The sequence below is a fragment of the Myxocyprinus asiaticus genome, chromosome 10 (genome assembly GCF_019703515.2).
Source record: "Myxocyprinus asiaticus isolate MX2 ecotype Aquarium Trade chromosome 10, UBuf_Myxa_2, whole genome shotgun sequence".
NCBI classification, from domain to species: domain Eukaryota; kingdom Metazoa; phylum Chordata; class Actinopteri; order Cypriniformes; family Catostomidae; genus Myxocyprinus; species Myxocyprinus asiaticus.
In genome coordinates, this window is record NC_059353.1 from 24,917,064 (window position 1) to 24,942,865 (window position 25,802).

At 39.4% G+C, this 25,802-nt stretch overlaps 2 protein-coding genes and 1 non-coding gene across 8 annotated transcripts in view; 1 reads left to right on the forward strand and 2 right to left on the reverse strand.

The window, feature by feature from the left end:
- The window catches only part of dnah7 (dynein, axonemal, heavy chain 7), a 135,273-nt gene extending 128,325 nt beyond the window's left edge, over positions 1-6,948 (reverse strand). The window contains exons 1-13 of the mRNA XM_051709515.1: positions 6,937-6,948; positions 6,751-6,822; positions 6,576-6,660; positions 6,252-6,417; positions 6,076-6,166; positions 5,578-5,758; positions 5,165-5,237; positions 3,803-3,928; positions 3,340-3,459; positions 2,910-3,093; positions 2,546-2,725; positions 1,470-1,742; positions 1,237-1,364 (exon numbers count right to left, since the gene is read on the reverse strand). Coding sequence (XP_051565475.1) covers positions 1,237-1,364; positions 1,470-1,742; positions 2,546-2,725; positions 2,910-3,093; positions 3,340-3,459; positions 3,803-3,928; positions 5,165-5,237; positions 5,578-5,758; positions 6,076-6,166; positions 6,252-6,417; positions 6,576-6,660; positions 6,751-6,822; positions 6,937-6,948 — 1,691 coding nt within the window. The remainder of the gene's footprint in view (positions 1-1,236; positions 1,365-1,469; positions 1,743-2,545; positions 2,726-2,909; positions 3,094-3,339; positions 3,460-3,802; positions 3,929-5,164; positions 5,238-5,577; positions 5,759-6,075; positions 6,167-6,251; positions 6,418-6,575; positions 6,661-6,750; positions 6,823-6,936) is intronic.
- Positions 6,949-17,000: 10,052 nt separating this feature from the next.
- On the forward strand, positions 17,001-17,110 carry trnal-caa (transfer RNA leucine (anticodon CAA)). The gene is made up of 2 exons: positions 17,001-17,038; positions 17,065-17,110. It is a non-coding gene; the product is annotated as a tRNA-Leu (tRNA).
- Positions 17,111-17,379: 269 nt separating this feature from the next.
- Positions 17,380-25,802, reverse strand: part of rubcnl (rubicon like autophagy enhancer) — a 33,476-nt gene continuing 25,053 nt past the window's right edge. For 2 of the 6 annotated variants that reach the window (XM_051708343.1, XM_051708340.1), the window contains 4 exons: positions 19,059-19,120; positions 18,668-18,821; positions 18,149-18,239; positions 17,380-17,906 (listed from right to left, as the gene is read on the reverse strand). In XM_051708343.1, the coding sequence (XP_051564303.1) occupies positions 17,806-17,906; positions 18,149-18,239; positions 18,668-18,821; positions 19,059-19,120 (408 nt within the window). In that variant the 3' untranslated portion in view covers positions 17,380-17,805. Of the gene's footprint in view, positions 17,907-18,148; positions 18,240-18,667; positions 18,822-19,058; positions 19,121-19,916; positions 21,399-25,802 lie in introns of those variants that run through there. The other 4 variants (XM_051708344.1, XM_051708342.1, XM_051708341.1 and 1 more) reach the window with 4 other exon arrangements.

The window sequence follows — 25,802 nt, forward strand, 5'->3', positions numbered from 1 at the left end:
GTGGCGTAAGCACGCTGGCATGTTCAAATTAAAGCAAAACCAATGAAGCTTGTGAACAGCGTTCTCTTGCTAACAAATCAAGCTGCACTTCCGGTTGTATTGCGTCAGTACTTTCGTGGACATGCCAACGCGCTTATGTCATGCGAGGGGAAGCGTGAACTGAGTCCCCTCATGGACGCGCATCGGAGAACGACCGGAAGTAAACAATTATTGTGAAAAAGACTTAAATATTGATCTGTTTCTCACCCAAAATAAATTTTTAGCTTTAGAAGACATTCATTTAACCACTGGATGGACTTTTACTATGATTGTCTGTGCATTTTGGAACTTTAAAGTGCTGATCACCATTCACTTGCATTGAAAGGACCAACAGAGCTGAAACATTCTTCAAAAAATCTTTGTTTATGCTCTGCTGAAGAAAGAAAGTCATACACATCTGGCATGGCATGAGGGTGAGTAAATGATGAGAGAATTTTCATTATTGGGTAAACTAACCCTTTAAAAATAACAAGCATTTGAAGCCGAAGACTTGACGGATGAATCTATCCCTCAGTTGGACTTGTTTATTAAATTATGTTGTGTCAATTGTGTTTAGACTTTACAATGTTATGGAAGTCTCCAGGTGCATCCCAAAACACACACTTCTGCACTATTCTACACCATTTTGTAGTGTAATAAGTGTGGGTAGTGTGTTAACACTGAAAATGCAACAAAAAGATTTGTATTAAAAGTACCCACATGACTTATTCAACAGTAAAAACAGAAGTGGAATGTTGGACACTTCGTGCACTCAGCCCTTGCAACACTCCGTATGTAGCGGAAGGGTCAGAGATACCTGGCTGTGATGCTGCTCTGACAAAACAGTTTTAAATAATGGAGAATATGGCAACTAGCAAAATGTCAGTGAAGACAGCACCTTACAAATGTGACATGAATGCTTTACTATTACCCCACACTGTGTGAACATGTTCATTATAAGTGTTGAACTGAGTTTGGTTAACGCGCTAAAGCTAGTGGCAACACGAGCATTTGAAACGTCACTTCCCACAGCTGTTAAACAGCAAATGCTTCCATGTAGCAGTTATTCATTCATACAGACAGTTTTTAAGCCGCTACTTTAACGTGTTGTATTATAAGGATAATTCGAGGGTCACACCTGTTGGTTAAGTAGTCAGTTGTCAAACCCTTACTGTGTGAACATAGTCAAAATGTTTCATAAATTTATCAGTGACTCACTTATTATTTAACTCTTGGTGACCTTGCAACATGTGAGTGATCAGTTTCTCCAGGAGACCCTCTGCTCGCTTTACAAGGGCACGGACCAGCTCATGGGAGTGCACTTCATACATACCCAAACGCACCACCTAAAACATAAAACAGTGTATATATATACACTATATCAGTCATAGTCCTTTGGGGAAAGGCTGGTAAAATGTGAACAGTTATAATTGATGTAAATAACCATCAACCTTGAGGGTGCTGTACTGGATCTCATCAACCAACTGTCGGTAGCGGGTCACCTCCATCATGAGCTCCTGAAAAGAGTGCTGCTCCAGCAGGAACTGGGTAACATCCTCCTCAGCTTGCTGGGACACCAGTGGGGCATACTTATCATAGACACGGACATGTTCCAATGGTCCGGCACTTTCTGCATGAATTACCTGTCTGACCTTCTGCCGCTCTGCCTCCAGAATCTCTGGCAGTATGATGGGTTTCAGGGTACTATGTGTTTCTGTGCCAGGCTAAAAATAGAGGAATATAAAATGTGTAAATATAGGAATCATAAATGGTAATGACCATAAAAAAACCAACTGTGCCAAAAATCTTTAGTGCCAGTCATAATTTAGTTTAATATTCTACCCTCTCTCTGCTGTGCTTTTAAGACTTTTGTGTAAATGCTCTTTGAAATGAGAAACAGCGCTTTTTTTTGTGAGTTGCAGGTTTGCTGTCAAGTCACAAAACAATTCATGCAGAAATGTGATGCTCAAACCCTTAAGATCAGATTAAAAGAATTGGGGACCATGTTAAAAAAACAAATTTCTATAGCTCGTTTCTAATGCTGGGATCCTTCTAAAGGGTATGCAAAGAGGCAGGCGCTACACATGGCCAGGTAATGCACACAGGTAAACTTTCTACACTTTGAACTCGTGTCAGTTCTCCTGGAGTTTAGGAATAAGAGTATCTAACCTACTTCCTCCTTATTACCCCACGGTGACTGGGTGGGCCAAGTTTCTGAACACTGAATAAGCATTGTTGACATGTAAACGTAGGTGGTCATATGATAATGGTTTCGTTTTCTGATGTCAGAAACCCGAGTATTTCAGAATGAAATAAATTGTTTAAATATATGGTCTTTTTGGAGCTTTGAAAGTTTACAGTATGTTTTCAAAGTACATTGAACTCTTTTATCTCTAAAGATCAAGTACAATTCCATTACTCATAATATGACCCCTTTAATACTGTACTTCAGCTATCAAACACACATACACACTGCAAGATACTGTATAACCAAATAAAAAATTTAAATTAAAAGACAGAAGTTTACCCATTTCAAGTACAGCTTCGTCTCCACACGAGGAATCAGACTTATGGCTTTCAGCATCATGTCATAGACATTTAGCAGGGTGACTTCAAAATCTGTGAAATCAGGCTCAAATTTGATAGTATTTTGATCCAGCACCAGCCTTAGGACAAACCCAGGATGCTCATAGGCTCGCACCGAATGCTTCAATGAGGGAAAAAAATATGTTATTTCTTACATCAGAATTTGAGGGTTGTTATTTGGACTGAAAAAGGAAATAAAGTATTGACAAGCATGAAATGTTGTTTGGAAAAATTGAAACTTATTTCCATTTGCTGAAAGAAAAAGAGATTTAGATATCCAGATGCAGTGGTGCAGCAGATCTTACAGGGTCCTGGGCGATGAGCTGTGTGTAGTCCTGAATGGACTTTAGTGCCAGGCTTTGAAGCTGGGAAGTCATGAGTGTGGCTGCACAGTTGTAGAAGGACTGGAGCCGAGTGGCATTAGTGGTGCTGGGGACCAGTTTATGCTTGTTACCAAGGTAATAGATTTCCTGCACTTTAAGTATCCACCTGTTTGATTGGGGGGGAAAACATCCAAATTAAAATCAACGAAATTATTTGAATATCTGTCACCAAGTTGCAACTGCATATTGCAAGAGTAGTAAGTAAAACCATTTCGACAAAAAATTATTGTCAAATAATTTCCTTTATCCATAAAAAAAAAAAATCAAATATACTGTATAGCTGTGGTGGATAATCAATTGCTGTGATCGATGAAGAAGTGACGAGCATGTGAAATGAGCAAGAAATGCTTACTTTTTGAGAAGGAGGTCTTTGGCACATTCAATGTTTTTGTTGACTAACAGCTGAAAGGCAGACAACTCCACAGACTCCTGCTCACTGTGAAAGTCCTCTACAGCAATAAGACGTAACTTACTGCAAAAGTATACAAGAAAATGTGGAAATTGAGGAGAAGTAGAAAAAAAGAGTGGGTACCACAGTGATGGAACTGAGAATATCACTTTGAGATTACTGTGGTTTAACTGTGAATATAACTGAGATTTCTGAAGTTTAACTGTGACCATAACTAAGGGATTACAACAGTTTTATTGTGAACATTTGTGAGATATTATGGTAGTTTTCACTGTGAACATCTCTGTTTCATCAAGATGTTGGCTTGATAACTACAATGCAAGTGAAACACTTTCCTTCAGTGTTCATTTTCCAGAAATGTCACAGTCTGCTGTATATGTTGTCTTTATGTTTAGCCTACACTTACTTGAAAGACACTTGCCACAGATCCATTACTGTGAGCATGGTGGGATTGATTGAGTGAAGCTGATTTCTCATTCTTTTTTTAGCCTCAAGAAATGATTTGTTCCAAGGCTTTGGAACAATTTCCATTCTGCAAGAGACATTGACAATACTACCATTAAAATACTTCATTAGTACAAATCAGTATTTGTTTATTCACCATATTCAGCCTTGCCCCTTTTCAGTGCTCCGTGCTTCCGAGTTTTGTCTCTTAACGTCTGGATTGTATTGAAGCTACTGAGAAAAGTCGATCAAAATGGATTAAGTCTGGGAACACAGAAAGTATTTTTCACCAAGAGTTGATGGTGTGACTACACCACCCCTTAACTACGCGAAAATGCTTGTGAGGTAAATTGGACCTGGCAGATCACATTCGGACAGCTATGACACACTGCACTTTTTCATGATACAAGCGTTTAATTGTTATACGTGTAATTCTAGTTTATTATTAGGTTTTAACTTGTTAATAATTTGTGTTAAAATGTGTAGCTGACATGACATTTCAAACAGTGACAGTTCGTATTATTCCACACGCAAGTTCATGACATTATATAACATTACATTTCTACTTTTTAAAATTAATTTGTCACCCCAAATTTTTAAAAGGCTTAAATGTGATTAAAATGGTTGTAAACGGAATATAAAATAAAATGTACACTTTCGCATGTATATTTGTGTGTGTGTGTGTATAATAAATATAGTGGCACCCCTTCCCCTGTCCAAGTTAAATCTGCTCACCTTAACAATAACGCGATGGGTGAATGACGAGAAGATGGTCAGAGGTGTCGTAGAGAGATATTTTTAATGACTTTGTGTTGTCTCTTGGAGTTTCATGAGCACAGAGTCATATCAGTACATCCACAGCGTGAAGGTAAGATCTTGCAGATTTATGAATGAAGTACTCTTGTTTTTAAGATCCCGCTCTTCTGCCAGTTATTATGATATACCCTGAACACTTTAAAATACTCATAATGACTTTTGGCAACTCTATAACCTGTAAATCCACTTCGCTAATTACACTTTGACATCATCACCAAAGATATCTATATAGCAAATGCTAGACTGGATGTTCAAAGATAAAATGTTCAAGATGGCTGTGTGCTAGTTTCACTGGCACATAAGGTAAATACTGTATAAACAGACGAAAATATCAAAGAGCTTTCAGGCATGTAATACTAAGTAATTTACAGAATATGGAGAAAATATCTCAGAAGGAAACCTTTAAGTTTTTCTCCAAAGTGAATATACTAAAGGCTTACAGTGTGCACATTACTGCACTAATTAGAAAACAATTCACAGAAATTAATACAAATTTAGTAATACACACTCCTGTCTATGGGGGGGAAGATCTCTGGCTTCGTCTTCTTGATTCACTCTGGGGTCCTGCAGCGCAAAATCCACTGTAGAGAGAATAGAAGGCCTTTATTAATGCAACTCTCAAATCTTCACACAACAGATAATGACAAAACCAAGACCGATTATGACAATGTGAAAAAGCAACTTATTTTCATGGGCATTGAAACAGCAAGAAAGTATTACAGTTCATTTAAAAAAAATACTGTGGGTTAAAAAGGTCAAAAAGATATATCTTGTCTCAACAACCAGCAAAAAGATATATTTTAAAACTCTTTCACTTATCTTTGCATATCAAGATCGCAATACTTTAGACCACCAAAATGTATAATGCAAGTGCTGTGTCTACTTTGCAAATAGCCAGATCAGCAAAACATAAGGCTGTACCAATGGCTTTTTTGACACTGAGCAGGTAGTCCTCTCTTATCTCATCTGAGAGAGCCTGAATGGTTCCGCTTAAACTCTTCAGCTGCTCTGGGACTAAAGCAAGAACATTCTCCATCCAGGAGTCCTCCATGACTGCCACATCTTCTGTGCCTATTCCATGCCGGATGTAGTAGTAATACCTCTGTAAGATAAAAAAACAAATAAAATCATATATTAAAACAAGAAAAAGCCCAGATGATTGTGGTCACACTACTTGAGCACATACGGTACAGAATTTTTATTCAACCAATGATCGCCTTTTTTGCCTCTCATCTGACAAGACACATAGCAAAAAAGCTGAACTGAAATTAATATGTCAGTGCCATTTAGAGGACATGCTATTTTGTCAGCCTCAGCACTGTTCATAAAGCACTGTATTACTGTATATGCAAAAGTCAGACTAAGTTAAAAGGTAAAGGATGAAAGTGGAACACATATATCTTACAGACCAACCCTTACCAAAATGTCCTTTTCTGCAGCAGTAGGTGAACCAGAAATGGATGGGGAGCTGTCTTCTCTGAAGGGTGCATCAGTGCCCTTTTCACGCTGCCTAAAATCATTTTGTTCTTTTAGTAATGGTCTGTGACAGGTACAATTTGTCATCAAGAAATCATCTGTATGCCAATCAAACTCACATAATAATGCTGAGAAGAGCACTGCGAAACTGCTCACGGTCCCTCTTGGGCTTGACACTTCCGTGATGCTTATAGGATACTCCTGAAATCCCTCCCTCTTTGGTCCTCACATGCCGAGGACTTTGATGATAAGTCTGCCGCCATCGCACCCCTGCTCCTTGCATGTCTTCTTAAGGAAATTTGTAAGCATCTTTTGACAAATATCTACTTTATCTATATGAATTTTACTTGGAATTACTTTTTACAAATAAAATAAGTCAAGGCTGTTAAAGCTGCAATAATAGCTTATGTTATCACCAAATCAAAATGTATTGTACTCCTTACTGGAGAGCAAAGAGCCATGGGTGTCCTCTTGTGCTGGATTCTCAAAGCTTGGGCTTGCTTCATGCCACCGAGGTTTCGACTGAACCTGAAAGTCATAACCCATAAGTACTGTTGTTTGTTGAGCAGACATAAATCTTGATTAATATGAATATGGTGCATCTGTACTAGACTTTACCTGTTGTATCTGTGGTAACAGACCCACTGTGTTCTCTGGTTTCTTGGGAGGCTTCCTTCTGACAACTGAGCCCTGAAAGATATTCAGTACCAGTATTACTTAAGGAATTTGTTAAGCTATCAGTTAATAGTTTAAATTAGAGCACACAGACTGGATGAGAATAAAATCACTTCACTTTTCACTCACCGACACCTCCATGTACAGGAATTTAGGAGCACTTTTGAGTGTTTACATTGAATAAACTGGTTGTTTTGACTTGTCAAGATAATTTAGCAAATAAGTCGCTTCAACTTAAAGATGTCAACAAATCTGTGATGGGAGAGTTTTCAGATAATATTTCCGTTAAAAAAAACGTGAAAGCCGTTTTAAAAAACCGTCAAACGTCACATGTACATCTGCTGCAAATGCAGGCTACGCAATAGCTGAAACAAGATATTTTCTTTGAAAATAAATAGTTATTGTTCAAATAAGTTTTAATAAAGTTGTTTTGCTTGTTTACATGTGTTTCCTGCATGTCTTGCTGTTTGCGATTGAAAAAGTGTCTTGGCGTTGCTAACCTGGTAACCATGGGAGCGAGAAGGGCGCTGCGAAATGGGCTCTGATTGGTCCACAGTTCACTGACGTGAACCCGCAGTACCCGCGCAGGCGCACAAGATGTTTATATTTATTTGCTGATATTATATTTTATAATATTATATTTGCTGATTTACTGTTCTAAAGAGCAGAACATACATTATATTTCTGAAGAAAGTAATGTGAAACAATTAGTAAAGTAATATTTTGGCTAAGGAGAATCATTCGTCACGAGAGATCTCTTGCGTCAGCCTTCAAACAACAGGTGCAAGCGAGACAAGATAAACAAATCGAAACAAAAATAAACAATAAAATACATTATATGTTATGTGGGTACATTTTACTCACAGAAATGTAAGTCACAGACATTTAATTCAATCAGTGAAAAATTCATTAAAAAAAAAGAAATTGCCTGTTGGTTTAAAGGGGTCATGACATACTCTTTTTTTTATATAATTGTATTATCTTCCCTCAGGTCCACTTGTAATGTTAGTAAAGTTTTTTTTGTTTTGTTTTTGTTTTTGTTTTGTTTTTTTGCACCAAACAGTCATAATTTAGTCATATATAATCATTTTCCACCCTGTCTCTGGCCCTCTGTCTGAAACGCTTGGTTTTAAGCTGTCTGGACCTTTAGACTTCAGTAAACGCCCGCTGTTGTGAATGGCTAACATTGTGCAGCCCTTCTAAAGACCATTTCACATGGAATGTGGCAAGCCTGAGCGTCTAGTTCATTTTCAATGAGAGGCATGCGGAAAGCGGAAAATCGCAGGCGGTTTTGCTAGCTGTGTGCAGGCGGCGTGCAAGCGGTGCTCCTACACCCAAACTCCTGCCGCTTTCACACGCATGGCTCTTCGCGGCAGGCCTCACAAGAGATACAAATATTACATCTCTCTGCTTTATTCACAGCCAATCATACAAAATTGAGCTCATAGCAGACTGCTGAAAACATGGAAGAGGAATTTCTCATAGAGATTTGAAAAAACGTGAGTTAGTTTGCCAGGTAAAATAAAGTGCAAAATTAAATGTACCAAAAAAAGAAAAGGCAATTAACAGAACTCAGTGGGTGTCATGAAGCTTTTTGTTAGTCATAAACCTTACACAAAGTATTTTACTAAATACAAATTATATTATAAATAACAACAAATAAAACATGATTATAAGCAAAATAATGCATCAGGATCTCTTGTAAGCAGATTACAGACATACACAAATCAACAATAAACACAAATGCCATTTTTACTTTATCATTCGTTTATCTCATGTTTTATCTCAAGTTTCATGTTCTCAACTGATTATGGCGTAACTGAACAACTAATGATTTTATTATAACTTCTATATGACTATATACACAGTTAGAGAAACAATGTGAGCTCAGTTTAAAATCCGTTGGGTCCAACTGCATCTACATTTTAGAGTGTTGCCAGGGCACTTCTCAATCAGGTGAGGTAAAATAGGTACAGAATATTTCTCTCACATACATTGCAAGTCTGCTGCTGTCGGTATGCATGTAGGTGACTTTGCGAGTTCTTATTGATTGTAACTATGGCAAAAGCTGCCCCTGAAATCGCGACGCCCCTGAAATCCTCTATGAGAGAAGGCGGCAGCCATGCGGCAAGTCCACTGCTTGCCATGTCCCTTGTGAAATAGACTAAATATAGCCATTTTTGAAACGCAATCCAAAGAAAGTGCGACAATTGAATATGCCTCACTGTAACCCAGATTTATTTTGTTATTTTTTTAAAAAAAATTTTTAAAGACATTAATTTTTGTGGTAATCAATATTATGCTTCAAATGCTGTCGATTGAGCTTAACTTGTACTGAACCTGGAACATTCCTTTAAGGAGGACGTTTTCAGTTCTGAAACTTACAGTATGTTTTTATAGTACAATGACCTCATATATGTCAAAAGATCGAGGAAAATTTTATTCTTGTCATGGGGGGGGGGGGGGAGGGGGGGGAGCGGGGATCTTTCAGGAACAAATACTTTTTTTCTAATTTTACAGCAGCAGGGCACAGTCATAAAGAAAGATTGTGAATGAGGAAATCATAATGCTAAATGAGTACCCAAATTATTCTAGTTGTTAAAGCATGAGATTATCAGGTGCCAGTATTACGCCGGCCACACAAAAGACAGCTCATACTTTGAGAAAACAGAATGGAGTGCATTCAGTTCTTCTTATTGATGTGCTGGACTAGACATATTTAAACCTCAGCACAACCACAATCATGCCCCACAATACATGGATTGCACACCTGCAGTGTTCTGGAAGTCGTTGTTCTCCTTCACAGCAAGGCTTCATCACTGAAAGCCAGTAGAACTCACAAATACACCATTCCCATTGACCTGCGAAAGTCTCTCAATAAAAAAGCAATGTGAAGGAGTGAAAAAAAACAACAACAAAAAAAAAAAACAAAGAGGGATGTGAGAGTGAGGAGAGAAAGAAAGCCAGAATTGACTAATATGAAATGTTTGAAATGAAGGCAAATGGATGATGGGGTCAAAAGCAACGAGCGAAACAGAGTTTCATTAACCCCTTACCGTGGATGAGTGCCATCAATCAGAGTCAACATTACAATGCTGTGGCATCAGACCCCTGCTGCTCTTTCATCAGTGCATGATGAGCATCTCTCCAGAGGAAACACATCTATCTGAGGCCATCACACACTGCATGTGGCACTTTGTACATGTATATGTTTGAGTTTTAGCAGATGCTATGTGGTGATCTACTTAATTTTTTGTAGAGTTCAGTCAGTGTGTATAAAATGGCTGTGGTTGTTTCTTGAATGAAATCGTCCACCTTTCAAAACAAGTCTTTCCCCAAAATCCTGCATAACACCACTGTCCTCCTGGCACCACTTTGTATCATATCATGGTATAAAATTGATCTAGTTCCTGATGCTGACTGGTCAACACAGGGTTCCAGCCATGCTAAAATACATGATATAGTAACAGCTATGGCATGTCTCATACTGCATTATAATTTCATTCAAATATGGCTGATGACAATTCACAGCCTCTGATGTTTGTAAAAAAAAACATTAACATAGTCCCAAGAATGTCACTCCAGTGGAATTAGATTTTCATTACAAGAATAAAATTATAAAAGCTGCAAATGTCATATTTACATTATGCTATGAATGTGGTTTATGAGGACACCCCTAGTGTCCCTGTAATTCAAACAGCTTAAAAAACATACTAAGCAATGTTTTTTATTTAATTTTTGAACATTAAGAAATGCCAAAAGGTTTCAGTGAGGGTGAGGTTTAGGGGATAGAATATATAGTTTGTACAGTTTAAAAATCATTATGTCTATAGAGAGTCCTCCTTGTAATGATAGGAGTACCAATGTGTGTGCATGCGTGCGCGCGTGCATGGAGATTTGAAGCTGGCTCCCAGAGAAGATGTGCGCTCTGCGTTTTAATGACAGCGATGATGAAGCATTATTCACATCAGGTGTGCTTCATTCACCGCTGTCAGAACGAGGCTTATTAATTATGCACCTCTTCTTGCTCTCCTGCCCAACTCCTGTGGTAAGCCTGGCTGAAGGGCGGCCCTAAGAGGCAGGGCGACGATGACGAGCTGGAGGGGCAGATCATTCCGCCACAATTGTTACCATACTTTTTTAAAGTAGTTATCACATAGTATGTTTTACAGGTCACACACACACACACACACACACACACACACACACATACAGGCATCCTCGCACACCCAGGACCAGAGCTGGGAGGGTTCAGATGAGTGGATGCATCGCCGGTCCTGCTCCTTGGACCCCTGGACGGATTAAATGAGTCGCCGGGGGGGAACAGGTCACGTCGCGGCCTTCCCCTCTCACCTGGCACGGGCCTGGGAAGACAGGCCGCCAAGGACGCCGTGGACCCTGGAGGGGAGTGTGTGCGGCCGATGGACCCAGCTCATGCCTGGGCTATTCCATAGACACTACCCCGCCCTTCAAGGAGCCCCGTATCACCTCGAGGATGCCAGATTCCCCCTTTGTTATGAAACAATATTCCCCCTGGAAACTTTATTTTCCCCTTTTATGGATATTTTACTTATTATTATTTCCAATAAATGCCTCTCCGAGGCTTGACGCCACACCCACTGTGCCGGTCTCTTGCTCACCCCGCCACACAATATTTACATGTAATATTTTTAAGAAACTGTTTAAGCCCAAAGGGCTTAAGCCCAAAGGGCTTAAACTCAAGATGGCGCTGGGTATGGCTGCTGCGTTGCGAGCTCCGACACAACATGGTAGTGTTTTGTTTGTTTTGTTTACAATTCTTATATTTTTGTCTTGGATGTTGTTTGCCTTATTGTCAAACACTTTTGGACATTGGTTCAGCAATTACACACCGTATACCGGACTGCAAATTCCTCAATGCCGACCCGCTGTTTACAAACACGCCAGCAGAGCCCTTTGTCTGGGCTGCCCGGCCACGGAAACATAGAAGGAAAAAGGGAAACAGAGCCAGCGTTCTCATCAGAGTAAGACGTCACGCAAATCGACCCCCGCTACCCAGTATTCTACTGGCAAATGTTCAGTCTCTGGATAACAAGATCTGCGAGCTGAAAGCGTGGATCTCTTTCCAACGAGAGACGAGGGACTGCTGCATTATCTGCCTAACAGAAACTTGGATGTCTGCAGAGATTCCAGATTCAGCCATCGATCCCATGGGTTTCTCCGTGCACCGAGCGGACAGAGCAAAAGACCTCTCAGGTAAAAGCAGAGGTGGTGGTGTATGTTTTATGATCAACAAATCCTGGTGTGATCAGAGGAACGTACATTCTATCAAGTCTTTCTGCTCTCCTGATCTGGAATTTCTCATGCTTCTGTGTCGACCATTCTGGCTACCGAGGGAATTCACAGCGGTCATTATCACTGCTGTGTACATCCCGCCACAAGCCGACACAGACCGGGCACTCAAGGAACTGTACGGGATTATAAGCAAGCAGGAAACCGCGCACCCTGAGGCTGCGTTCATTGTGACCGGGGACTTTAATAAAGCCAGTTTCAAATCAGTCGCACAAAAATACCACCAACACATCAGTTTCAACACACGAGGGGACTGGGTTTTGGACCATTGCTACTCTCCCTTCCGGGACAGCTACAAATCCCTCCCCCGCCCACCATTTGGCAAATCGGACCACTCTTCCATTCTGCTTCTGCCCGCTTACAGGCAGAAACTGAAACAGGAAGCACCCGCCCTCAGAACGATCCAGTGCTGGTTGGACCAATCAGACTCTACGTTACAAGACTGTTTTGATCACACAGACTGGGAGATGTTCCGGTCCGCCTCTGATGATGACATCGAGCTTTACGCTGATAGTGTAACGTGTTTCATCAGAAAGTGCATAGAGGACGTCGTTCCGACCAGAACAATATGGATCTATCCGAACCAGAAACCTTGGATTAATAGCGATGTTTGCGCAGCACTTGATGCGTGGACCTTGTTGGAAAACAAGCCAGTTATGCCCTCTGAAAACAGCAGAACAGCAAAATGTCAGTATAGGAACAAGATTGAAGGGCAGTTTAACACCACCAACTCTAGAAGCATGTGGCAGGGAATTAACATCATCACGGACTTTAAAGGGAATAAAAACTCCGCTGCGAACACCGCTGCCTCTCTCCCGGATGAGCTAAATACTTTTTATGTTTGTTTCGAGGGAAATAACATCGCCCTCGCAGAGAGAGCTCTCGCAGTTGAAGCTACAGAGGTTAGTTCACTCTCCGTATCTGTAGCAGATGTAACCCGATCCTTCCGACGGGTGAATATCCGCAAAGCCACGGGTCCAGACGGCATTCCCGGGCCACGTCATCAGAGCGTGCGCGAACCAACTGGCTGGTGTTTTTACGGACATTTTCAACCTTTCCCTCTCTTTGTCTGTAGTCCCCACATGCTTTAAAATGTCCACCATTGTGCCTGTTCCAAAGCAATCCAAAACAACTTGCTTAAATGACTGGCGTCCTGTTGCTCTGACCCCTATCATCAGCAAATGCTTTGAGAGACTAATCAGAGATTACATCTGCTCTGTGCTGCCTCCATCACTAGACCCATTGCAGTTTGCTTACCGCAGCAACCGCTCCACTGATGATGCCATTGCATCTACAATACACACTGCTCTCTCCTACCTGGAAAAAAAGAACACTTATGTGAGAATGCTGTTTGTAGGCTACAGCTCAGCATTCAACACCATAGTGCCCTCCAAGCTTGATAAGAAACTCCGGGCTCTGGGCTTAAACAGCACGCTGTGCAGCTGGATCATGGACTTCCTGTCAAGCAGACGGCAGGTGGTTAGAATAGGCAGCAACATCTCCTCATCACTGACCCTCAACACTGGAGCCCCGCAGGGCTGTGTTCTCAACCCACTCTTGTATTCTCTGTACACACATGACTGTGTGGCAACATGGTCCATCCACACTGAAGCCATTGTGAAGAAGGCTCATCAGCACCTCTTCTTCCTGAGATGGCTGAGGAAGTTTGGAATGAACCGCCACATCCTCACACGGTTCTACACCTGCACTGTAGAGAGCATCCTGACTGGCTGCATCTCCGCCTGGTACGGCAATAGCACCACCCACAACCGCAAAGCACTGCAAAGTGTGGTGCGAACTGCCAGACACATCATCGGAGGTGAGCTTCCCTCCCTCCAGGACATATGTACCAGGTGGAGTGTGAAAAAAAGCTCGGAGGATCATCAGAGACTCCAGCCATCCGAGCCATGGGCTGTTCTCACTGCTATCATCAGGCAGGCAGTATCGCAGCATTGGGACCCGCACCAGCCGACTTCATGATAGCTTCGTCCCCCAAGCAATCAGACTTTTGAACTCTTGATCTCCCACGATCAAAATACATCAGCACTGCACTTTATTACTCTTACTCTTATATCTCACACCGGACTGTCATAAATTATATTATTATTATATTATATTCTCTCTTAACAACTTACTATCAACCGACAGCCTGAATGTCAATACAGTACAATACAACCTACTGTACATTCTATATATAATATATATACTTTTTTATTGTATAATGTGTATTCTATATTGTGTGTATTGTATACTGTACTGTTATTATTTGTATATTGTGTTGTGTGTAATTATGTGTACATTAGACTTTAAATTGTGTTGTGTTAATCTGATGTTTATTGTAAATTGGTATATGTCTCATCACTGTCATGACTATTATGTTGCTCAGAACTGCACCCAAGAATTTCACACACTATTGCACTTGTGTATATGGTTGTGTGACAATAAAAGTGATTTGATTTGATTTGATTTGAAGGCTCGCTTTAAAAAAAAAAAATTATAAAAAATAAAAAATGGGATCTCGTTAAATCATGTGAAGTGACTCGAATTATTTAGTACATGACACATGATTAATTTTTAACAATGTGTTTATTCTAATAATATTAAGATAATTTACTGATTTTTGTAAGGCTTAACATTTATAAAAGTGCACTTAAAATATTTTAAACAATTAATACCTAATGCATTTATCAATATTTTAAATACTATTCCCACTTAAAGTATTTCTGAATTTAGATATATCAATAACATGTACAATGAGCTACCAACAAAGTATTAAAAAAAATAAAAACACACATACATGGTTACGTATTTATTTGATCAAACGGGGAGCAGTGTACATTACACAAAACATATTGGTTTAAACAATATATATATTATGAAATAATTTTGAATCATAAGGGGTTGGCTCAGTGGTTAGCACTGTTGCCTCATAACAAGTTCCTGGGTTTGAGTCATGGCTCAACTGGGCCTTTCTCTGTGGAGTTTGTATGTTCTCACCATGTTTGCATCTGGTTTCCCCCACAAGTCCAAAAACATATAGGTTAAGTCAATTGGGGACTCTATATTGCCCTGTAGGTGTGAGTGAGAGTCTCCCAGACACTGGGGGTTGCATCAGGAAGAGCATCCAGTATAGAACCTGTGCCAAGCCAAATAAGTGGATCATGGATGGCCTGATCCCTAATGGGAGCAGCTGAACAAAAAAGTTTTGAATAGATAGATAGATAGATAGACAGATAGATATAATGATTCAAAACTTTTTAATTTCCCTGTCTCAACCTCGGGATTCATATTGTCCAAGGTGAAGTTATCGCCACTGTCATCTCCTATTATACCCTATATTTATAACCTATAATAGTATTTATATATAGTATTTATAAGGTGTATAGATAGATAGATGTCGTCATCGGCTAAAACGCATGCGCAGGTTACTTTACTTCCTGAACGAGTGCGCACCCGAGTCCGAGTTGCTTTCACATTCAGGCGAATCACGCTACAGTTCCACTGCAACCGAACTCAGACCATCTCCTACAGGTAGCCTCGGGTTCGCGGTTCACGGTACGCTCCCTGGTCCACATGACAGCTTTCACGTTACCAATTTTTCATGCGAACCATGCTGTGTTTCGAACTAAACTGCCAGTGTGAAAGCACCCTTAAAATGGAATACACAGACTTTCAATTAATTGCTAACAAAAGCCTTCAGCCAGCTAACAAGGACAATTGCATCTATGTGAACTTCTGCAGTTAATCCAGGATGAACTTCAAAGACATTAGTCATTAATCTTACAGTTCATACAAAATCTTTGTTTAAACACTGACCTTAACACTTACTTTGTTTACTCATTTTAAACCATGACTTGCACTGCACACAAATAAGTAATATTGGCATTATATTCATTATGTTAGCCAGAAGTGAACTGGCCCCCACAGTGAGCCTGGTTTCTCCCAAGGTTATTTTTCTCCATTAACCAACATCTTATGGAGTTTTGTGTTCCTTGCCACAGTCGCCTTTGGCTTACTCACTGGGGTTCTAAATACAATTATTATTTAATTATTTATTTTTATCCACAATTTACAATCATATTTCATCAAACAACACAATGATCACTCTAAGACTTTATAGATATAACAGTTTCATTTTCTGTTAAAGCATGATTTTCTGTAAATCTGCTTTGAAACGATGTGTGTTGTGAAAAGTGCTATACAAATAAAAATGACTTGACTTGACAAACTGTTGTACCCCTAAAGATACAATTTCTGCAGAAAAAATAAAGAAACCTGACAGTGATTGCGACTCACAGCTCTGTGCTTGTCCTGCCACTAGATGGGGCGATTGCACAACTGTACCATTACTTTTCACGTGGACGGTTTAATGATTGGTTTGTTAGTTACATATGCCTTCTGAATAATACGTTTGTTGAAAGTTGTTTTTCAGACTAAACGTTGAAAATGTTGTTGCAAAGACGTATTGTTGCGCCTTTAATACGTTTAACTGAACGTGAATTACTGTATAATGCGGGACATAATCCCAAACTGTTCTGTACCAAAGACAAAAAAGCCGAATTTATTATAATCTTAGTGTGAAGCACCGCAATTTCTTTATGACATTAATCTTTTTTTTCCTTTAACGCTCATAAACTGTCATTAAAACAGTCCAAAATCAACCGGATGTTAAAGTTAGCGTTCGAGCGCCGCTTGTAAGAAGCAAGTCTGTTTCTAAACTTCACTGGAATGAATTAATATTATATTACCTTAACTGAAATTTTGTTGTTTAAGAAAATTCAATTAAAAATTTTTGAACAACCCACATGCAAGGAAATAAAATTGTGATCACATAAACAACTTTAGTTCTATAAATGACGTATGTCAGGATGGCCGAGCGGTCTAAGGCGCCAGACTCAAGGATTAGTCCTTCCTGTATCAAGGGGTTTCTGGTCTCCGAATGGAGGCGTGGGTTCGAATCCCACTTCTGACAGAAATTTTTTACAAGTAGCTGGACTTAAACTTGATAGTCAAATCTTTCTGGTGACATCGAAGTAGTTGTTAAAAAGAAATTAAATATTAGAACTAAATCCAATTAAAATGTTGCTGATAACATTTGTTATCTTGAAGAATCAACAATCTATACAGATAACATTTTAAGCCCAAATTTAAATCTTTCATATTAAAGTGAACAACCAGATCATGTGTAACCTGCAAAATGGAATTTGAATTTTCAGTTTCATTTTAAAGTACTTTATTGGCATGATTGTTAACATAAAATTTTGCCATGGCATTAATACAAAAAACAGATAATGGCAAGGGAAAATAAATTGTATAGTAATAATAAAACAGTAAAAAATAACAATAAAAATAAAATAATGATAAGTCTATGTGTCTTTTATTGTTACAAATGAAAGAAAAAGAGATATGTTATTATGAAGACTTTTATTGTTATTATGAATATGTCTCTTATTATTACTGGGTAATGCTTATTTAGTGGAAAATGAATCAACAGCTCTGATTACAAATATGAAAATGTCTTTCATCTGTGCTATACAAAATTACAAAATATAATACATTTACATATAAAATGTCAGTGCTTCAAGGGCTATGAACACCTGAAAGGGTCCATTTTTAAAATGATGCAAAGGACTTTTTAAAAAAAAAAAAAATAGATTTTTTTTTTAATTAATTTATGGCTTCCTGGAGCTTCTTTCGTTTCTGTAGTCGGGCACATTTGGGACATGCTTCATCGTGGAAACATGAGATGTGGAAACAGGCTCTACAGTCTACAAAACCACAAAGTAAGAGGCAAGTGTTATTTAATGTAATAATGGAATGGCCATAGTTCAATTTATATTCTTTTGAGTCCTCAAATCACATGACTGCTGAATGATTAAAACATTTCCAACTAACTTAAGGTGGACAAAAAATTGCTTTAAAATCACTCAAGACAAAAGCAACATTTTAAACTTTGAGTGTACTTATTAACAGAATGTTTGGAAATGCTTGCAGTGTGTTGATGTCTGACCTTGGCAGCGAGTGCAGGTGTCTCTCTGAAAAGGGAAAAGCACATCCTTCCCGTTACAGAACTCACAGATAAAACCTTTTGCCTGACACAGCTGAGGAACATGAGAGGGGACTGTAACAAACATTCTCTGTCATCAAATTTGACTGTACTGTAGTTACTGGAATATTCTTGGGGATCAGATTGTTTACAGCTGTGTCTGCCTCCATGGAACAAACATATAATAGTACTGTAGAATAAGTTCATATGGTTTTTGGTTTTCATTGTAAAACAAAACCCGATTTTTTCCCACTGCATAGTGGGTGACAGATATATTGTTATTATAACCTAATTTACACACACACACATGAGCCCAAAGGTCTCACATAACACATAACCACAGATTCTACAACAGTCAGTGTGCACTTGTTAATCTAAAAGTGGCATCAAAAAAGGGAACATATGATCCCTATGATGCACCATATAAACTAATTGCCAATAAAGCTGTTTAGATGTCTTAATAGTGAGCTTCAATTGTACAACCTCACAAATGTCTATGTGAGCAGTTGCAGACTGCAGTATGGCTTTCGCTGTGGTACAGAGCTGACCCTTTTTTACCCCGATGAAGTCATCCATGGAGAAGAGGTGGAGTTCCTGCATCAGGTGACAAGGAAGTTGTTCAAACTCAGCACGGACTCTGATTACAGAGAAAAAGGAGTCAGAAAACTTGCCCACCCCATACCTACAGTATAATGTTCTCTTCAGCAATCATCACATTGAATAGATGGTTTATTATGGTTTTAAGGCAATGACAGGTTGTTTGTGTGAAGTTATAATGATTTCTAAGAGTGAGCATTATGGAATCTCTATATTGAAAATGACTAGAACAAGTGGCTGAAACAAGAAGGCTGGGAAAAGTAGAGAAACAAATCACCCAGCTGATAGTCTGCATGTGCTCAGAAGCTTTTTGATGGATATTAGTTGCTCCTGTACTTCCTAAAAGAAGAAAACATGCAATGAATATCATGTGAGTAAAACCACTGGCTACATCATTGGCTGATATTTCCAGAGTAAAAGACACTCTACCAAGAGTTCATGCAAAGGCCAAAAAGCATCCTAGCACTTTATACTTTAGTGCAAAATGTTACAGTTATAAAACATACTTAGAATCATATTTATTTATGTAATTATTTATTTAATGCATTTAATGGCTGATTTTACATTATCCCTTACTGGCATATTCCGGGTTCAATACAAGTTAAGTTCAATCGACAGCATTTGTGGCATAATATTTACTACCACAAAAATTCATTTTGACTTGCCCCTCCTTTTCTTAAAACAAAGCAAAAATCGGGGTTCCAATGAGACACTTACAATGGAAGTGAATGGTGGCCAGTCTGAAAATGTTGAAATACTCACTGTTTCAAAAGTATAGCCACAAGATATAAACACTATGTGTGTTTACATGATTTTAGTCTGATAAAATCACTTACTAACCATTTTGTGTAAAGGTATAGCCAACTTGCAACTTCATTGCCAAGATGATGTAATGTAAACAAACCCTAAGACAACTGTAAAAATGATGATTTAAACAACTTTACAGCTCAAATAACACAGGAGTTTTAACAGAAGAATTAATGTAAGCGCTTTTATAAAATAATAAAATTCACCCCTCCAATATTAAACCCTCCAGAAATTGGCCCCATTTACTTCCATTGTAAGTGCCTCACTGTAACCTTGATTTTTGCTTTTTTAAAAGAAAAGGAGGGATGAGCTCAAATATTTTTTGTGGTAATCAACATTATGCCACAAATGCTGTTGACTGAGCTTAAATTGTACTGAACCCGAAAAATTCCTTTAATATAGGATTCGACCGATCTGTGGTTGCAACGGCCTTGAATGTGGCTTAGCCAATCATTTTATAACAATCAGTTAACAGTTAGCCCATTTACATGCACACTAATATGCTGATAACTCCCAAAAATCAGCCTATTAAAAAAATCAGATAAAACAAGAAAACCCCGTTTACATGAGATTTGAAAGCAATTCTCTGCTTTTGACGTCAAACCATGAAGAGACATGTGCATAACACTTTCGTTTACCGGATAAGTCAGTAAGAACGAAGGTAAAGACGTTTGCATGCAAAGTGAAATGACTGGGGTAAAGTTGTTTTTATATTGGACATTCGTTAGACATTCAGCAGGCAAAGTTAGGGAGTATTTCTAAAGTGTGAAACGGACAAAGGCTGGTAAAAAACAGATTACTCTGTGGCTATAAAGACATGTAGCTTTATCCAGATGAACTTATTTTCAAATAAGTAGAAATATATGGCCAAAAACAAACAAACATTTAAAGCCATAAATGGCTTATTCCCTAGGATATGTAATGATGTTATAACAATGTAATTGTGATGAGGAGGAGGGAGGGGCCGGGCCGTGACTATGCATGCCCTGCCCCCAATTGGGCTAATCAGCCGAAGAGAGGGATAAGTGCATCGGGATGTGGCGGTTCGAGAGAGAGTGAGCCACACGCAGCTGCCATGTGTGTTTATGTGGAGCTGAAAAGCACCCTGTTAATGTGTGTTCGTGCTGCTGAAAAGCAGTGGTGTTGAATGTGCTTACGGCCATACCACCTGAGCACGCCCGATTGGGGGGGGGGCGACTGTGCGCACTCACGGCCTGGCACCGCCCTCCTCCTCGTCACAATAATTAATTGAAATTGCATTTAACTTATAGCTAACAGAAATAGACGAATGTCAGACCTCCTAAAGCACATGTATACAGAACACTTTTCCACCTTACATATTTTAAAATCGTAACTTTATAATTTTATGATTTTAACTTTTATTTTCAAAAATAAAACCTGTTTATGACCTGATGATATCACACCACCTGTTATACATTTACAAACACCTACAACACATCTTACAAAACTAGAAATTTGGGAGGTCACTTGACGCCATGCAAGAAGCAGACGTGTGAACGGCGAGCTCTGCGCACTTTGCTAATTTTTTTTATTATTCTCATGTTATAATCTGGTGAAATTCGATACACCCAGTTACACATTTGTTCTTTGAGGTAAAACATGGCAAAGAAGTCAAAATTATCGGGCTCTGGAGACATTAAAAGACACTTACGTGTTCAGGATGAAAGCCCCGACAGGCCTACAGACCGGGGACTCGATTTGGATGCCGCGGCAGGAGAGGTGATCCAGTGTCAGTTGTCCAACATATCGGTGCTGATGACGAAGGTTCTTGCTGACTTGAAGGATCTTGCTGTAATACGTTGATCGATTACGGCGATGGAAATAAAATTCTCTGAGTTAGTTACAAGAGTGTCGGATGCTGAGAAATGAATTGATTATTTGGAGTCTTCGGAGAGGGAATTAACCGCTAATCCGCCCGCGACCAAAGTTGATCTGGAATGTATTCTTGTAAAGCTTGAAGATCTTGAGAATAGAAGCCGCAAGAATAACGTCAGAATTTTTGGAATTCCTGAGCATGAGGAGGGCAGAGATATGGTGAAATTCCTAGACGAGCTCTTCCCAAGTCTGCTCGACATAACAGGCCACAAGCTGGAAATCGAGCGAGCTCACAGAGTCCTTGCTCGGAGATCTGCTGAGGGAGATAGGCCCCGATTGATTCTGGCCAAATTTCTGAGGTCATCCGATAAAGATCTCGTGTTGTGCCAGGTAAGGAGCAAAGGGAAGCTTTCTTGGAGGAATCATAATATTTTCTTGTTCCTGGACTTTTTCGACAAGAGAGAAACGCGATCAGTTCAAGGAATGCAAGAAACTCTTGCATCAGCGAAAGATCACTTTTGCTCTGATGTTCCCGGCCAAATTGAGAATAGAAACGAAGGACGGTTGCAAAGTATTTACATGTCCCAATCAGGCAATGTCTTTTATTGAATCAATGGGTGAGTAAACCATTGGATGTTTCTCAAGTGAGTGGGTCACTGTACTTACTCTGGCTTTTGAGGAAGCTGGGCATAATTTTGGTTTCTTTTTGCGTTGGCTCTGCCTAGCGGCTGGAGTTTGTTTTGTGAATAACACTTTTCCTTAAAGAAGCTTTTGCATTGACGGAAGATTACTTTTGCATGGAAGTTCCCGGCCAGTTTGAGAGTGGACACTACGGATGACCGCAAAATATCTACATGCTCACACAAAGGATGTCTTTTATAAAGTTGACGGATTGAGTAAGTCATGGTATATACTTTCATGCAGCCTCCGAGTGAATTGACTTGACCATCCAGGGAACCGGGATGTCGGTTTTGTTTCTTTTTGTGTTGGCTCCACCTAGCGACTGGAGTTTGTGCCGTTTACGGGACACTGGAATGATTACGTCATCCACTGAACTCATAACAGCTGGCTCACTGAACATTCGTCTGTCTATCCGTGAAACTGAACGGTTTTATATCAGCTGAAATTTGTTTTGTGGAGGATCACACCTTTAAAACAGTTCTGTGAATTAATCTACATGTTCTTTGTGTTCATTCTTCCTACTGGCTGGGGGTTATTTTACAAAGTATTTTCTGTTATGTAATTTTGCTTCACAAATTTGTGAGGCAAAATTGAGCAATCCGATGGCAAAGTTGTCATGGGGGCTCGTGGGCGTTCATGGACCTTTTGAGTTTAGAGGGACTGTCGCCGGTTGGCGCTCTCGTGCGTGGGGTTAATGCACACGTTTTTCTTTTTTCTGTTTGTTTTGTTCAGGGGGAAATTCAGGGTTTGGTTGTTTCACTAATGGGGAATGTGGTCTGTATAATTTTGTTTTTGACACACAATTTTTTTTTTTTTAATTATATCAATATATCATTTGTTAATATGAGTGTACTATCTCTCTCCACATGGAATGTGAATGGGTTGGGGCACCCCATAAAAAGAAGGAAGGTTATTTCTTTTCTTAAGCGTAAGAAATATGATATAGTGTTTCTTCAAGAAACACACCTTTCACCGCAGGAAGCGGAAAAATTTGGCAAGATATGGGGTGGGCATATTTTCTTTAGTGTTGGCTCAAGTAAGAGCAAAGGAGTCATTATATTGGTAAATAAACATCTACAATTCAAATGTCTCAAACAGATTAAAGATAAATTAGGAAGAGTCATTATTGTTTTAGCTGAAATTCAGGGGCAAAGGTTGATTTTGGCTAATATTTATGCACCTAACGCTGATGATCAGGGCTTTTTTATAGATCTTGAAGGGATGTTGCAAACCGCTGGCACCCCTCATGATATAATATTGGGAGGAGACTTTAATCTTTTGATGGATTCAGTCCTTGATCATAGTGAAGCAAAAGTGTGCAAGCCCCCTAGAGCAACTGACGCTTCACAGGATGTGTAAAAATCTTGTTCTTACAGATATTTGGAGACTTTTGAACCCATCTGGTAGAGACTATACATTTTTTTCATCAGTCCATAAGATTTATTCTAGAATAGATTTTTTTTTTTTTATAAGTCCCTCATTTCATCTGTTGTGGATTGCTCAATTGGAAATATCTTAGTCTCAGATCATGCCCTGGTGAGTTTAGAGGTGGTGCCACATACGGAGAAAAAGAAATCATATAGTTGGCGCCTTAATGTGTCCCTTTTGCAAAATCCTGAATTCCAACAAATGTTAAAGACTGAAATCAGTGTTTATATGGAGACCACTGTGGGCGTGGCTTGGGAGGCACTTAAGGCGGTTCTTAGGGGCCGGATCATACAGTATGCCTCATTCATCAAAAAATCCAAAGCACGAGAACTCGTGGAGTTGGAAGGAAATATTAAAAATGCCAAAGCAGAGCTGAAGCGCCGTTTGTCATCCGATGGCCTCAGAGAATTGACTCGATTGAAATACAAATATAATACTATTTTGTCGCGGAAAATGGAGTTTTGGCTATTCAGGGCAAGACAGTCGTACTTTGAGTCAGAGGACAAAGCAGGAAAACTTTTGGCTAGATATATAATGCAGAGAGAGTCTTTTTCTACCATTCCCTCAGTGAAATCTGCTGGTGGTGAAATATTTACCTCGGCCATTGATATTAATAATGCTTTTAAAGAATTCTACTTTGATCTCTATAGTTCCAAGTCTTCGTCTACTGATGAAGATATTAGAAAATTTGTGGAACCATTAGATCTCCCTAAACTGACGACTGAGAAAAAAAATTCTCTTGATTCTGAGATAATCTTGGAGAAGCTTGGCGAGGTTATTAAGGCCTTACCTACAGGCAAGACTCTGGGGCCTGACGGCTTTGCTGCTGAGTTTTTCAAATCTTATGCTACAGAACTGGCTCCACTTTTGCTAGAAGTTTATACTGAATCATTAAAGAATGGAAAGCTTCCGCCAACCATGACACAAGCCCGGATCAGTCTGATTCTTAAAAATGACAAAGATCCAAGCGAGAGTAAAAGTTACCGTCCAATTTCCCTGATCCAGTTAGATGTAAAAATTTGGTCAAAAATTCTGGCTAATCGATTAAGTAAAGTTATGACATCTCTTATACATATAGATCAGGTGGGGTTTATTCGGGGCCGCAGCTCTTCTGATAACATTAGGCGTCTCATCAATATCATGTGGTCAGTAGCGAATGAACAATCTCCAGTCGCTGCCATCTCACTTGACGCAGAAAAGGCATTTGATATGGTAGAATGAGATTATCTTTTTAAGGTTTTGGAAATATACGGGTTCGGGAGTACGTTTATTGGATGGATTAAGTTACTTTATAGACACCCAGTAGCGGTGGTACAAACAAATGGACTAATTTCAGATTATTTTACTCTGGATAGGGGCACCCGGCAGGGTAGCCCTCTTTCCCCATTATTGTTCTGTCTTGCCCTAGAACCATTAGCAACCGCGATAAGACACGAGGATGATTTTCCAGGGGTGGTGGCGGGAGGTATGGCGCATGAACTCTTGCTTTACGCAGATGGTATTTTATTATTTGTCTCTGACCCCAGTAGATCTATGCCTTGCCTCCACAGAATTATTAATTCCATTTCTAAGTTTTCAGGATAAAGAGTCAATTTGTCTAAATCCGAAGCTTTGACTCTGACAGCGTACTGCCCAGAAACGGCTTTCCAGTCAGGTGCTTTCCAGTGGCCCAAACAGGGCATTAAGTATTTGGGTATTTTATTTCCAGCAAATTTGTGTGATTTAGATAGTCAATTTTCACCCCTTAATAAAAAGGTTTTCGAGTGATGTGGGCAGGTGGGCTTCATTACATTTATCTATGATTGGGAAGGTTAATGTTATTAAAATGAAATGTATTCCAAAATTCAATTACTTACTGCAGTCTCTCCCTGTAGATGTCCCCCTCTCTTATTTTAAGCAATTTGATAGCATAGCAAAGTCCTTCATTTGGAATGGTAAGCATCCCAAATTACATTTCAATAAGTTACATAGGCCGATTGACAAAGGTGGGCTAAGCCTACCCAAGATTTTATTTTATTATTATGCATTCGGTCTCAAACATTTGGCTCATTGGTCGCTTCCACCTGAGAGAGCCCCTCCCTGGTTCTGTAGAGAACAGGAAGTTCTTGTCCCTATTTTGCCACTGCAGAGCCTTTCTATCAAATTAATCGGAGAAGCTAAGTTACATCCCGTTATCTTTCACTTGAACTCGGTATGCACAAAAGTGTCCAGACTGTTTATTTCTGACATTTTTTTAAATGTTGCCTCGAGTATATGGCTGAACCCCAAA